Source organism: Perca flavescens, chromosome 9, assembly GCF_004354835.1.
Source record: "Perca flavescens isolate YP-PL-M2 chromosome 9, PFLA_1.0, whole genome shotgun sequence".
NCBI classification, from domain to species: domain Eukaryota; kingdom Metazoa; phylum Chordata; class Actinopteri; order Perciformes; family Percidae; genus Perca; species Perca flavescens.
In genome coordinates, this window is record NC_041339.1 from 813,415 (window position 1) to 828,810 (window position 15,396).

At 42.8% G+C, this 15,396-nt stretch overlaps 1 protein-coding gene across 4 annotated transcripts in view; it reads left to right on the forward strand.

Moving 5' to 3' along the window:
- Positions 1-15,193, forward strand: part of lpp (LIM domain containing preferred translocation partner in lipoma) — a 178,549-nt gene extending 163,356 nt beyond the window's left edge. For all 4 annotated transcript variants that reach the window (XM_028587317.1, XM_028587318.1, XM_028587319.1 and 1 more), the window contains 3 exons: positions 9,188-9,366; positions 12,320-12,440; positions 14,453-15,193. In XM_028587317.1, the coding sequence (XP_028443118.1) occupies positions 9,188-9,366; positions 12,320-12,440; positions 14,453-14,581 (429 nt within the window). In that variant the 3' untranslated portion in view covers positions 14,582-15,193. The remainder of the gene's footprint in view (positions 1-9,187; positions 9,367-12,319; positions 12,441-14,452) is intronic.
- Positions 15,194-15,396: the final 203 nt, after the last annotated feature.

Consider the following 15,396-nt stretch of genomic DNA (forward strand, 5'->3'; position numbering starts at 1 on the left):
TGATGATGGGAACAGTCCTAGTCAAAAAAAACAACCGGATTCTCAAAGACTAGACAACAATTCCACCTTGTTTCCAAAGACAGTTACAATAACTGATTTTGGGCATGCATTTGGGGAAACTTGAACGTGCAGGAAGAATCCTGGGCACCTCTGCTCTTATACTATGTTGAGACAAGATGGAAATGGGTTGATGTTTGGCATATTAATACCTGCTTGTACTCAATAGCGTTGAACAGATAACCTTTTTAACGTTTTTTATCACTCTTAACAAAGGGCACTATGCTTTAGAAATGTAAAATGTATTCCATGCAGGGGGTGCTTCTCTAGTTGGGTGGAGGTACTCTATATGGGAAGATTGTGACCTGACCAGTGAGTAATTTAACTAGTTTGAAAGATTTGAAATTCTGATTTCATTTAAAAAATATATCGGCATATTTATGTTTAGGTGGAAATTAACCATTTAAATCGAATTGACTAAATTGGTGTGATTCTGATGTTTAGTAAATTAATTGTAACAATAACCAATGAGCTTCCAGCTACAATAGGCTGCAGCACAGTACACACCTCCACCATGCGGAGTGAGTTAACACCTTAAAGGGTAACTACCGTTTTTTTTCAACCTGGAGTAAGTTAATAGGACTTTGTCCAGCTTGTATTTACTTAGTTTGTCTGATAGCGATAGACATAAAGGTTGGGAACCACTGCTCTAGCTGTGTTTACTGAATTTTACAAGTGAGTTCAAACGCACCATACTCCTAAAATCAAGATAGCAAAGGGAAGTTTCCTGGGGGTGGCACAGCACCCTGAGGCGACAGGCATGGTGCCAGCTGTATTGGGGCTCCTGGTAATGGATGTCCTCCACAGCACATCAAACCAAACTTCTCTCCCACCTAACAAATGGAATATCCCCCAGAACTCCCCTAAAGCCCCTGCTGTCATTGAGAGAGGGGATTCACCATACAATACATCCAATCACAGGCGGTTCTCTCCTCTCACATCCAGTCACAGAGATGTAAACAGTTCAACACAGAGAAAGAAAGTTTGTATTGTTGCTTCCCTGACAGTAATGTGGCTCTAATTAGAAATGACTGCACACACACCACCCACACACCTGTCACTTTACTGTGATGGATATGCAGGTAGTCAGATCCAGAAGCTTGCAGTCAGCGTGCTGAGTTTAGGCCCCCCATATGCTCGCCGTTGTGGCGCTGCAGCTCGCTGTTGGCACCTCTGCATGTCTGCACAGCTGCTGCTCACGCTGGGAGCCACGGCAGGTACGCACCCACCCAGCCTGGTTTGACTTGTCGTGTGAGGCACGCTCGCGAACACGCAGCGGCTCAGCTTTCTGCTGACTTTGTCATCAAATATTCATGGCTGTCTGCATTACCTTGCAGAGTTCTAATTGAGTTCTGCATATTCAGACGTTAATAACTCGGTCTAATTCCTCAAAGGAGTGAGCCAATTAGATAGCACTTGCATGAATAGAATTTCACATCTTAGTACGTCTCCAGACTTGCCAAGACAATTACGTGTGTGTATAATTCCGCTGTACAGTGGGTGTGAGCCCACTAAAATCAAGCAGGTCATTATTTCTTATTACTGATCCACACTGCAGGAAGAGCAGCTGTCCTATCCATTACAAGCAAGTAAATGAAACGCAGGAGTGTTGTTATTAGAATACACTGTTTGGACAAGATAGGACAGAGCGCTTTCAAAAACTGGGCCCTCTAAACCTTCCTCATGTTTTTTGTCTAAGCACATTTCCGACTCCCTCCCCCTTCCCCAGGAGCGAGCAGGAGAAAAATATCCGTGACCCAGTGCTGACCCACCACAATGTCACTCTAACTCATGGCAAGAGAGAAGTACTGCCGGGTCTTTGTCAGTTTCTCTCTGTAACCAGAGCAGGAGACATTGCCCAAAGTCCAGAGGGGTCACATTCTGCTGCGAAGCAGAATTTAAGGCAGAGAGGCAGACAGGCAGGCCGGCCACTTTGCCTGAGCCCGAGACAGAGATCAGGGCCCCCACTGCCACCTTTTATTCTTTGAAGAAAGGCCTGAGCAAGGCATGATCTGTGTGTCGGCCCTGTCCCTTCACGTTGGTTGCAGCCAGATATTACCACTTAGCTTCAATAAGAAATGCATGTGAACAAATAACGCTGTGCAGCGGAGTATACTGTAACCGGATGGATGAATCTTTGAATTTCATTTGTCACGTGCAGTTTAGAACTGCAAAGATTAATCGATTAGTTGTCAACTATTAAATCAATTGCCAACTATTGTTATAATCGGGTTCGGTAGTCTTTTAAGATTCAAGCTATTTAAATGTGAATATTTTCTAGTTTTTTCTCTCCTCTGTCACAGTAAACTGATTATCTTTGAGTTGTGGACAAAACAAGACATTTAGAACGTCATCTTGGGCTTTGGGAAACACTGATCCACATTTTTCACCATTTTCTTACATTTTATAGACCAATCAACTAATCAGACAGATTAATCAACAATAAAAAGAATCATTAGTTGCAGCCCTAGTGCAGTTTTCTTTTTTACTTTATCAGAACTGAAGTGGAAGGAGTGAAACCTGCACAGGCGGAGCAGCCGCTGCTGAGAGGATCCATAAAGTGTCCAGGCAGAGGTATAAACAAAATGTAAAAAGCAAATCAGGATAGGAGGCTCTGACAGGATGCCATCCCATTCCTGCACACGCTGGTCATCCATAACCCACTGTGAATTCATCACACAGACAGACAGACAGCCTGAGCTGAGCAGAGTAGACCTGCACTGTTCCAGGTCAGAGACAACCTCGGCGCACTCGCCCTGACTGGCACACAGATGATTGTCACAAACGCTCCGTCTGTGAATTATACAGCTGATAGTTTCAAGGCCACTGATCCTCGGAGTTAGCAAACCATTAGGAGAATCACTTTCCATTGTGTGACAAGCTCGCTCACACCCACACGTAAACACACACCTCAGTCGTCTGCATCCAGGCAGCGGAAAAAAGATACGAGTGGGTGATTTACATAACACACTTAGAAAAGACAGGATTTTGTAAATGAGTCAAGTCGCGTTAGCATATCTTCGTATGCTCAGACTATGGGCCTGATGCTCACACACTGCACAGACAGGTGGACAGAGTCAGGATGCCAGGCTGCGCCGGCCACTGGAAAGCTGGGGATAGGATCATGTCGGGGGGAGGGGAGTTTGGCTGCAGGGAGGGGAAATGGCAGGGGGTGGCTCATTGTTAACCTTTGCAGGATGAGGTGAGAGATGATCCTGACCACTGAGCCCGACCAGCTAAAAGGAAACACACACACAGTTCCACACAGATCTCTGCACCTCCGCAGCCTGAGCAGACCACAGATCAGTGAAGGGTGACCCTAACCTTCCCACAATCCCTTTGCAAATGTGTGGAGATTTAATGAGCTCCCAACCTCCCTCAACCAAAGCAGATTTCTGGCATTTTCCATAGGCCAAGAACTCAATGATTTGGCCTACGAATGTGGAAAACAACTTTTTTTTTTCCTTTAACCCCAACCTCAATAATCTTCTCTGCTACTGACTCAAGGTATCTCTCCCAAAACCTCTTAATTACTTTACATTTTTTACAAATATGCCTGTGACAGAAATTCTTGGTTGGGAACAGTGCTTGGCAATTAGGATTCACACAGCAGCATCAGTGTCTGTAAACACTGGCCTGTTTTGCCAAATCTGCTTTTTAAATATGCAGGAACAGAAGCTGGTGCCAAGTCAGCTGTGAGTGAGGTAACTGTAAGTGCTTCAGCTAGAAGAAGAGCCACACAGATCTACTGTAAACTAAAGACTTTTTAGTCATTTACCTAGTCATTCACTTTGCATTCCCAGCATGGTGTGGAGTAATTCAGGCTTAGTATGTGGAGTTGTAAGTGAGTGGTACATTACATGGGATGGTTTTGTTAATAAATACATTTGTGGACATGGGAAATGGGAAACAACCCTAGTGTATTTCAGCCATCTAACTGAAGGTTGAGTAGAGTCTTCTTGATGGTCAGTGAGCAGCAGGTGCCACTTTAGAAGATGGAATGTGTAGGGTTTTTATAGCATGGACAAAATAACAGGAACGCCTTAAAATCAAATGCAATCCAATAAAATGGCAACAAAATAAATACGACCTGTGTTAAACGCATGAGTTTTTGTTACTGCTGAGACTGTCAGAGCAGTTTAGAGGAATATTTTGACACTTGGGGAAATATGCTCTCCACTTTCTCGCTGAGAGTTGGATGAGAAGATTGATACCACTCTCATAATTTATGTCAAAAATTCACAGCCCACAGCCGGTTATCTTAGCTTAGCATGAAGACTGAAAACAGGGAGAAACAGCTAGCCTGTCATTAACATGTTCATTCTGATTAGTTTAATCAGTAGTGTAAAATACTTCATGTCATGGTTTCACAGTACTGGAGGTTAGGCGCAGTGATTTACTGGAGTTGTGTCATCACCCTGAGGTTGCCAGGCAACCAGTGGCGAGTACAGGAAGTCCGTCCAACCAGCTAAGAAGCTGCTGGGGCTAGCTTCATATTTTGTGTACAGTGCTGTGAGGTGATTTTGGTGTATTGCCATATACTATAAAAAATACTGGACGAAGCCTCTGGGCCTGAACAGTGAAGCCAATGCGGAAGTGCCTTAAACCTGCATTCTATCTCATGTCCAGCAGGTGGTGACTCCATCGGTTGCACAAAGATGGAACATTTTTGGAACATTTTGGGGGCCTAAAAATGTCTTGTTCAGGGTTATGCCAACCAAGCTATCTAGCTAACTACCACTAGCATTAGCTGGTAACTTAAGGGGAAGTTTGCTAATTTTTGCTGTTCTGCTGTACATGCAGATGGATGGCCCCGGTACCCAGAGGTCTGGGTTTACCTGCCCTAAATCTCCACGGGATGACTCGCTTTACAACGGTTGAAAATCAGCAACTTTCCCCCTTTAGCATGTAACTTAGCACAGCGCCATTGCAACCATAAACAACACTGGCTTGGCTGTGTCATCCTCCCCAGCTAGAGTAGAATTACTTTTTTGTCGTCATATCATTAAAAATGGGCATCGAAATTCAGCCACCCTCTCGTCCAAATACCTTTACGTCAGGTTTAAAAAAAAACAAGATGACGGTAATCCAAAAACCAATGCGTTGCGTCACGGCTGCTACGTCTATTATTTTTACAGTCTGTGTATTGCCCACACTCTGTATTGCAATTTCAAAACGTTTTCTTTCTAACAATCATTGTTTACCAAAAGAACAATATTTTAGAGCTGTAGTTTGTGGTGTTAAATAACAATGCATTATAATGTGACCTTATTTTTGTGGACCCATGCAGTTTGTAACTTTTTCACTTTCTTTATGAGTCATAGTTCCTTCATCTATACTATGTCTTGCCTCTCTTATTTTATAGCACTTTCTGTTAAAAAAGAAGATACTTGAGTACATGATTATATATTTGTAGGTTTATTTCCCTTGTCCTGCTTGATTGACCGATATTAAGCAATAAAAGGGAGAGAGGCTGCTTGTCGAGGTTCATTTAGTCAGCAGACACCTTCCCTCAGGAAGGAGGAGGGTCAGTGATTTGACTCATAGTTCACCACCAAGTCAGCGTCTCGTATTCACTGCAGAGGAAAGCAAACGCAGCAGCAGCAGCAGCAGCTCGGGCCTTTCTTTCCAACAAGCTCTTGTTAGATATCGCCAGGCTGCCTTCAGTAGGGTGTAGTTAATTCACACAGCATGGCCTGGCACTGACCAGCACATTCTGTGAGGGTCTGGACACACACACACACTGAATCAGATCATCTGTAAATTTGGCCCACTCAGAGTTCAGCGTGCCAGGTCATAAATTGCGTGCAGTCTCACTGAACTGCTGCCTGCCTCCTGTCAGCCCGACTAGGCCATGTGAAGAAGAAAAAAAGAACAGATAGGTGTAAAATTTGTGTTGGTACGGTTGGAGGAGATGGTAAACAGCTTAAAGTTAGCAATATGCCACAGCAGATTTTCAACTGTTTACTGTCTCATCTGCAACCATGGAAAACATGTCTTTGTTCCAGCTGTGTTTTACCTGTGGCTGTGTACAAACTACAGACTGAATCATTTGGAATATTTAAATTGAGTGAATGAGTCCTTGACCCCTGATTGTGTGAACCAGCGATGCAAGTATTGATTTCTATCATGTAGTTGAACAGTTTTGATATAATAGTTAAGACTGCAGCAGATTTTAAATACAATGAGTGGGTGGCTATTTTATTTTTTTTAATTGTCCGTTTTTAAGCAAAAATGGCAAACATTTGAATAGTTCCACACTGCTACGTGTGAGGATTTGCTGCTTTTCTTGTCTTACAGTACATTGTAGGAAACTGAATATAATTTAAAGATGGCACCATAGGCTCTGAGACTGATCAATTCATTGAGAAAAAGATCTTCAAATGAATTGAAAAATTGTAACCTCTTATCACGTCATTTATTCAAGTAATGGGTCTATGTTTAACTGCAAGGAAGTATAGAATCTGTGTTTTTATTTAATATTATTTTTACTAGTGTCTAATTTAGTTGTACTATACTCTTTAAAATAAATCTAAATCTGAAGAAATTATCATTTAATCCAATAAAGTGACAAATTACAAACGGACTAACTATAGAAATGAGTCAAATGATCCCACTCCATTAACATTTCTTTAAATGGAAGATTTTAAATTCCACTAAGTGATGTATGTGGTTTGACTCTGTGTCTCTGGCTCTCTGTCTCGGTCCGTCAGGCCTGCGTCTCGTGTTCAGAGCCGAGCACATGGGACCTCTTAACTCCCTGTTACATGCTTTGTTTGCCATCATACTCTTCATTCCAACAGACAGCTGTGTCAAATGTTGTTTGAGGAGCCTGTTGCTAAATAGTGGGAAGCTGGGCCGGACTGCGCGGGGCATCAGTGTGTCTGGTGCGAGACCATGATAGCACTTTGTAGCAAAAAGCTAACGGCTAACTATGAGGAAAAGGAGCCACAATTGACTGTAACGCACTCCACTCACCCCTCAGTTCAGCAAGAGGCTGTCTGACCTAAATTCACTTTACCTCATCTGCCTAGACATTTGTTTAGCCTTCTGGGCAAACACTTAGAGAAATGTATGAGGGAGAGGGGGAAAGAAAAGAATACATATGCTTGAATACATCACATTTAGTGGATAAGCAAAACCCGGACATCTGCAGACATATACAGCCCTCTAGTGGCAAACTGCAGAGGACCTGAATGTCTTACAGAGAGGGCATGAAGTCACTCATGTCAAATTTTCTAAACCATCTGTGGCGGTTCCAAACACAGACCAAAAGTTGTGCACGTTTTCTGTTTTGACATCAGATTCACATTTGTGTAACAGGCCTGCTAAATGTTACCTAATTCTAAATAAAAGGAGTCACGAGAATGAAAACAACAGCGGCTGAGCAGAATGAATGAATTGAGGTCATAGAATCTTACCATTGGAGAGAAAGAGAGACATTTTTTGCCTTTTGAGTACTGTACTCATTACAATGGCCCGGAGGAACTGTGTGCTGTGAAATCATATGCTCTAGTTAAGCTAAACAAGGGCAAGGTATTCCCACATGAAGGGCAGATGAGAATAAGTAAGTGGGAATGCAGACAGATGAGTAAGAGTTGAGGATGGTTTAGTGCTGTTTGGCCCCGACATCTTACTCACATTCTCAGGTTGCAAATATATTCTCTCCCTCCCTCCCTCTCTACCTTTCTCGGTCTCTGTGTGCGTGCGTGAGGCAAACCTCAAGGGCTCAGTGCAGTGAGCTCATTAAAGGCTTCATTCCACTTCCAGGATCGAGCAGGATTGCAATATGGACATTGTTTATACACAAATGTTGCCCTGGGAATAATGTTTATTTCTATTACCGTCTTGGAGGGGGGAAAAAAGACAAATAAGAATGCGGAGCTTGTCTGCACACATTGCTTTTCATGAAATAATGCCTCTCCAGGAGTGCTTTGAAGAAACAGCCATTTTTCAAACCACCTTTTCACAGCCTTGAGTCATACATCAGCTGCTCTCATGTGTTGCCCTTTTACCCTCCGATGACACATGATTGGCGCTGTGAGAAGCAAAAGTCAGACACCACACGGTGTCATGTCAGGGACATTTTTTACATTGTAGTTTCAATGACCCTCATCCTGTAAAGCTGCTTTGCTCATTAGCATATAGACTATAAATGTCACTGCATGTGCTCTGCAGCCGGACAGGGGAATGCTGGGAGTTCACCTCGGCCGAGCGGTCACACAAGTGTCATTTTAAACGGCAGGGCCCAGCGGCGCGCCTGTGAGGCAGCCGATGACGCAGCGCAGTGTTGCTACACACCCCGAGCTGTGTTTGGAAACACTGAGGCAGCTTGCCACTACAGTGGGAGCCAATGGGAACAGCTGAAGCGTGCACTCTTTAGCCCAGCCAAGCGCAGAAAAAAGGGGGGAGAGCAGAGAGAGAGACACAAAGATCCAGGAAATGCCTGAGCGAGAAGCAGCGACAGCGGGGCCCATCAGCTCCCACACAGCCCCATCAGGCCGCACATTGATCACCCTCACATGATATATCCATCCCCAGTAATTGCATCGCTGTTTAGAGAGGCGGTCGTTATTTATGAAATATTGAAATAACAAATGGCGTCTCCCGGCAGATATTAAGAAGAGAGATGCCACAGATAAGTCAGAGGCAGGCGGCCGCCACGCCCCCCCGCGGGCCGCCTGCCCAGTCGCTTGGCTGCAAAAAACCTGCAGTCATCACAAAGTGGAAATATTTACTGCTCACACTCTTGCATTATGTGAGGATGAAGTGTGGGCGAGGGCAGCTGAAAAATGACTTTGTTTGTGTTTCGAGAGGAGTGCTAATCAGATTCCTTCAGCTTCAGAGGCATTCGAGGACAGCCGAGCTAAAGGTCCTGAGTGTGGATTTATTTCTTGCCCGGCCGAGCCACCTGTAGGGTACCACTGGCAATAGGAAGCTGAAAAGCCACAAGCTCAAACCTGGAAAGATGCAGAAAAACCTCGTTACAATATGTTAGCAGACATGTGCTAATTGAAAACAAGCTCTCAAAAGGCCTTTTGGAAATGAATCATTAGAAACACTACATTAATCATCAGGTTTGTTGTGTAATCACGTGGGTGTCTGTGGGTTTGTGTGTTTGTGTCGACAGAACACCCTTGAGACCTGCACCATCTGCAGTAAGCCCATCATGGAGCGCATCCTGCGGGCTACAGGGAAAGCCTACCACCCTCACTGCTTCACCTGCGTGGTGTGCCACCGCAGCCTGGACGGCATCCCTTTCACCGTGGACGCTTCCAACCACATCCACTGCATCGAGGACTTTCACAAGTATGTCGTTTCTGTTCTTATCAGGTTTAAAATAAATGGTTGGGAATTAACAAACCCACAGAGAACTACCACCAAACTCTGCAGTTCCCCTCAGCTCTTCATAATGTTTTTCAGTGTTTTGTATTTGTTTTATGAAATGTATCTTTACTGTCTCAGGCAGCGAAAAAACTCTGGATCAAATTGCAGACAGACAAAGTTGGCAACTAGTCTTCCTGGTGAACACAGTGGAGCATTTAGCAACTTAAGAGCCGGATATTTCCCTCAGGAGATGGAGGAGACCAAAAACAGAGGTCAATAAAGTGTTAATATTTCATGATATTAGTCAGGAGTGATATACGTCCACTTTCCTTTTCCAATTTCAAAACCTTGAAATAGCTTTAAAAATTAATTATTTGCAGTACTGTATATATTGTATGTTGTTAGCTAGCAAGCTCCGCACTGTTTTATCCAATCCAAAAACTGCCTTGATATAGTTTGTCCGGGCTAGTAGTTTTCTCATCTAACCACGAGTAACCCCCAAAATTCCACCAGGCATGGATGCGCTGTGTTCCGACTATGCTGTGGTTTTGTTCCATCGTGCGCCATGCGTCGTACCACCCTGGGACGCCATGCGTCAGGACCATGTATGGCACTAAATACATTTTTCCAGTGAAGCACAATGATTGGGGGGTCTCACACAAAGAGCAGCCTAGGGGCCCCTGACCACCTTAATCCGCCCCTGGTCGTACCACCCTGGGAGCATCTTAGAAGCAGAGCGTTTTGCAGGCCCACCTCGCAGATTTCGTTGTTTTGGTCTCTGCTTCTACCATAAAAGTAAGTAGTCTACATAGTGAAATGGTTTATTTCATTTATTCCAGTTACAAACGACATGGATCAAAGATTTGTGGCTGTGTTTTAGTTAATAGTCAATAGTGTAGTGACGTGAGATACAATCAGGAGTCTGCACAGGGTGTTCATTTTGAAAATTGACTGGATGCTCTAGCCCAGGGGTGTCAAACTCATTTTAGTTCATGGCCCACATCCCCCTAATCTGATCTCAAGTGGGCCAGACCCGTAAACCACTCCAGAAAGATCAGAAACTTTATCTGCCACAGAGTTTTGTTGTCAGCTTGATGTTGGCAAACGCAAGTTGCTTCTGCTCTGACAGTGATCTAAGGCCAAACGTCACGGACCCGAGAGAGGGGAAATATTCAAAAAAAAACTCAAAATTTCTAAGATTAAAGTCGTGAATGCACTGGAAAGGACCTCAGATATTCTCTGAGAACAAAGTGTTAAATTTGGAATTAATTACTTCTCTGCAATTTTCACACTTTGCAAAGTCATCCTCTGGCAATGGATGAATCTTTTCTGTGATATGTCAGCGTGGTGTTTACAGCTTGTTCCACTGCCCCCAAGTGGCTAAAAAAACAATAATGCTGCTTTAAAATCCTTGACTGACCTGAGAAATTCAGCTGCAGTCTAAGTAAGCCGAATCTATCCAAGAGACCTCAGTGCTTCCCTTTCAGGAAATATTGTGGGCAATGTCACAATCCTAATGACCTTATGGATTTAATAGTTAATTCCTGTCATTGTGTCACACTCCACCCATTGCGTAACTGCCACCTTACCAGAAATGTTCCTTGACTCAGTGACCAGAAGGAAAACAGAAGTAAACAGCTGGCTCTTGGTGTGAGTGCACAGCTTTAGCTCGGTGGAGTAGCTGCACTGGCCCGTTGTTTAATTCCACATGACAAGTGTGACCTGAACAGCACAGCCCTTTGTGTCGAGGAATAGTCACGTTTGGGCCTCAGCCGTGCTTCCACAAAGCCCTTTCACTTCCTAATTCCCAGGCATTCAGTCAGTATCCACTGGCCTTCAGTCACCTGACATGACCTGAAGTCTCAGCGTGCTTTTCATATCCTCATTGACCCTATTGTTAGATATACCTCTTCCTATTGAAGGCATTTCCAGACTTACTGATGTGAAATATTAAATATTTTACTAGGAAAGTCAGTTCTGATATTCATGTTTAGCTTTTTCCTCAAATATTCTATTTCTATGAACTGTTTCAGAAAAGTGCAAATTTAGCTTTAAGCGGCACTTCAGTGGTTGGGTGAATCAATAATTAAACAAAGGAAAATCTGAATAATTGTTTCGTAATGTGTTCGCACTATTGTTCATAATAATTTTCTTGTTTTGTTTAACTAGCAGCACCTTACAGAATTAGCACTCTGAATTTCGTTGTACGTTTTTAATGATACATATAGAAAGGCATTCTATTCTATAATATATGCTATTTTTACTCTTGTGTCGATAGAGCGATTAGTCCCAAGCTTCACAAGATAAATCTGAGCAGAACAATCTAACTGATGCTATTATTCCTGGGTCATTTCTTTAAATAGTTTTAAATAAAACAAAGGATGGTTGAACTGGTCACAAGAAGTAGACATGATAATGGATAGAAAGATGACTTTAAGGGATCATAAGCCAAAAAGTTTGGGACATGCTGGACTAGTCAATTGACAGAAAATTATTTGGGAACTGTTTTGATAGGTGATTAATTATTCAAGTCATTAATCAAGATTTTGAAATGACGCACCTTCTCTTATTCCAGCTTCTTAATTATAAGGATTTTTTTGTTTTGTTTTCTATGTTTTTATTGTTATTATATTATTAATTAAACATTACACTGCAACTTGAACACGTCAGCTTGAGCTCTGATGGGAATATTTGATCATTTTTCGACATTTTATAAACCAAACGATTAACCGATTAAAGTACCAGGCAGATAAACTCAATAATGAAAGTCATTGTTAGTTTAAGCCTGTGTTTACAGTCTCAAAAGCATCACCTAAAAAATAGTGAATGACGATGGATCACGAAAGTATTTTACAAATTGTGTTACTAGATGTCACATTGTGTCATAATATTTGCTATTGTTCTGATTCCTGTTATTTCTGCTTGTGTTTGACAGGAAGTTTGCCCCGCGCTGCTGCGTGTGTTCCGAGCCTATAATGCCAGCGCCGGGCCAGGAGGAGACCGTCCGTATCGTGGCCCTGGACCGCGACTTCCACGTGCAGTGTTACCGCTGTGAGGTATGCTCTCTATGTGTCTATCTCCTCTGCTATGGGAGCGCTATAATTAGTACTGCTGGTTATGTACCGTGTTGCACAGTTCCAGATGACAGTCATTATGGTATGACATATCGTGCATGCCAGTCCCCCGAGTCACCTTTTCAGCAAGACTGAATCATCCCTCTCTCTTACCTGCCTCGAAATAGCTTTCCATCTCTCCTCTGCAAAGTTCACGGACTTACATAGTAACCAATCTGTCCGCCGCCGCTCACCGGCTGATAAGCGGCGCTGAGACATTACGTGCCCGGCTAAAGGAGAAGTAACGTGTCACATTGTCAAAGAGCAGTGCCAGTGTGAGTGTACACAGAGTGTTTGGCAGACCGAAAGGTCAAAGAAAAGCAAAGCAGATTAGTTCAGCTGAAGGGGCTCAACAAGAGAAGAATTCTGTCACCAGGGAGACATGAGTAGATGGAGTTGTAAGTCTGTGTGTGTGTGTGTGTGTGTGTGTGTGTGTGTGTGTGTGTGTGTGTGTGTGTGTGTGTGTGTGTGTGTGTGTGTGTGTGTGTGTTTCTGAGTGAGAAAGAGATGTTGAGAGTGTAACCCAGTGTCACAGAGAAAATAATGCCAAAGCAATGTGTGTCTGTATTTCCAATAGTCCACATGGTGTGTGTGTGTGGTTATTACGCTGTAAGAAGAGTGCAGCGCACACACAGTTTTTGGGATTTAAGAGATGTAACTAAGAGATGTAAACACCACAGAGCAGAGCAGCAGACATTAACAATCATCACTCTGGTAGTATTTGTGATCTTTTTATTGATCATTAAGAGTCAATCTACTCCCAGACTGACCCACTCAGAGAAGAGCTTGAACATGTTTTTTTAGTTACGGTTACTTTTTGGGGACAAAAGATGCCTCTACAAAGAGGGCTTTAGTAGAGAGAACACTTATATGAAATATTATAGACCATCTACAGTAGAGTTAGCGAGGTCGATAAACACACACATACATATATTTAAAGCTAGAGTGCGGAACATTTACATATAAATGAACGTCCTTTACTTTCATGTCGACTAAGCCTATCACCGGAGTACCGGAATTAGCGCCCTTTATATAGAGCTATCTATTTATATAAAGGGCGCTAACCGGAATAGGACTGCAACTAAGGATTTCATTGTCGATAAATCCGTAGATTATTTTCTCGATTAATCGATTAGTTGGTCTATAAAATGTCAGAAAATGGTTAAAAAAAAAAAGAAAAAAGTGTAGATCTGTGTTCCAAAAGCCAAAGATGACATCCTCAAATGTCTTGTTTTGTCCACAACTCAAAGATATTCAGTTAACTGTCATAGTGGAGAGAAGAAACTAGAAAATAATCACATTTAAGAAGCTGGATCAATCAGAGAAATGTTTCTTTTTTTCATAAAAAATTACTCAAACCAATTAAGCGATTATCAAAATAGTTGTCGATCTATCTCACAATCTAACGTGCTTATTATGACAATGCTAACATGCTGATGTTTAGCAGTTATAATGTTTCTATTGTGGTCTATCTATGTCCCGATCCGAGTCCTTTTAAGATTTGATACTGAGTCCGATCTGATACTTAAATTTACCTAAATATTGATTAAATATGTATCTGGCATGGATAGGATATGGCATGGGTATGATATGAATGAAAATGTAATTGGGAGAATGTGACTCCTAAAATTGATGTGAATAATCAGCTAGAGAGAAAATTTGTTGGAGGAGTTGTTGGGACTTTGAAAAACACAGTGCAAACCCTTCGGTGTTAAGAGAAAGAGCTCTTCTGAGTTGTGTGTGCTCTTTCTGTTACCCGGTAATGACCAGACTCACCGGCTGGTAGAAAACCAAATCACTGGCTTCTTTTCTGCAGAGAGATCCTGTAACTTGACACTGGCTGAGTTTTTAAACGCGGCAAATGTCTGATTCAGGGTGTGAGCACAGTGATGGGTGAGCGTGGCTAATGACTGGGTTTGTGTCTGGGGGACTAACAGAATGTCTGTGTCCTGCAGGACTGTGGCTCTCTGCTCTCAGAGGGGGATAACCAGGGCTGCTACCCTCTGGACGGACACGTCCTCTGCAAAAACTGTAACACCAGCCGCATCCAGGACCTCACCGCCAAGGCCACCACCGACCTCTGAACCGCCCGTAGCCCGGTCAACTTCACTGTGATAACCCAACGCTCGCTCTCTCTCTTTCTGCCTCCCCCTCTATCTTTCTCTCTCTCGCAAACATACCAATCACAGAAGCCTGCATTCCTCATCATATATACATATAAATATCCCTCTATATATATATACACTTTCATTAACAAGAAAAAGCATCACGTGTTCACCTGCACACATATTTCTATTGAGTCGGTACACTCACAGCAGAAGAGGCTGTGTGTTTCTTAACTGTGTTATTAAAGGAATAGTTGAAGATTTTTGGGAAATGTGCTTACACTGTACACTTTCTTACATGAGAAGATCGAAGCCACTTTCATGTTAGTATGCTGAATATGAAGCTGCAGTCAGCAGGTGCTGGAAACAGCTGGCCTGGCTCTGTCCAAAGTTTTCAAAGAAATCCACTCCACTGTATCCTAAAAGCTCACCAATTAACATGTTGAATCTCATTTGCGGTTTCACATGGGTTACGGGCGGCTTCTGGCCAAGAAGTAGTAAATTAAAGCTGCAACTTGTCACTCTGAAACTTCAGTTTTTTGTCTTCATGGTAAGCTAAGTTTAAGATTGACCGTACAGATATATCGACAAGAAAGCAAATAAGCATATTTCCCAAAATGTCAAACTATTGCTTAAAATCACTCCCAAACCCATCAGTTAATAGGTTAAAATATACATCATCACTCAGTGTTATTATCTCATATCATAATCATCTGCAACCGGTGTGTTCTAGCCAGGGTGCGCATGCATGCAAGCCCAACATGTTCTCGCTGACTGGTTGTTTGGATCTGAAA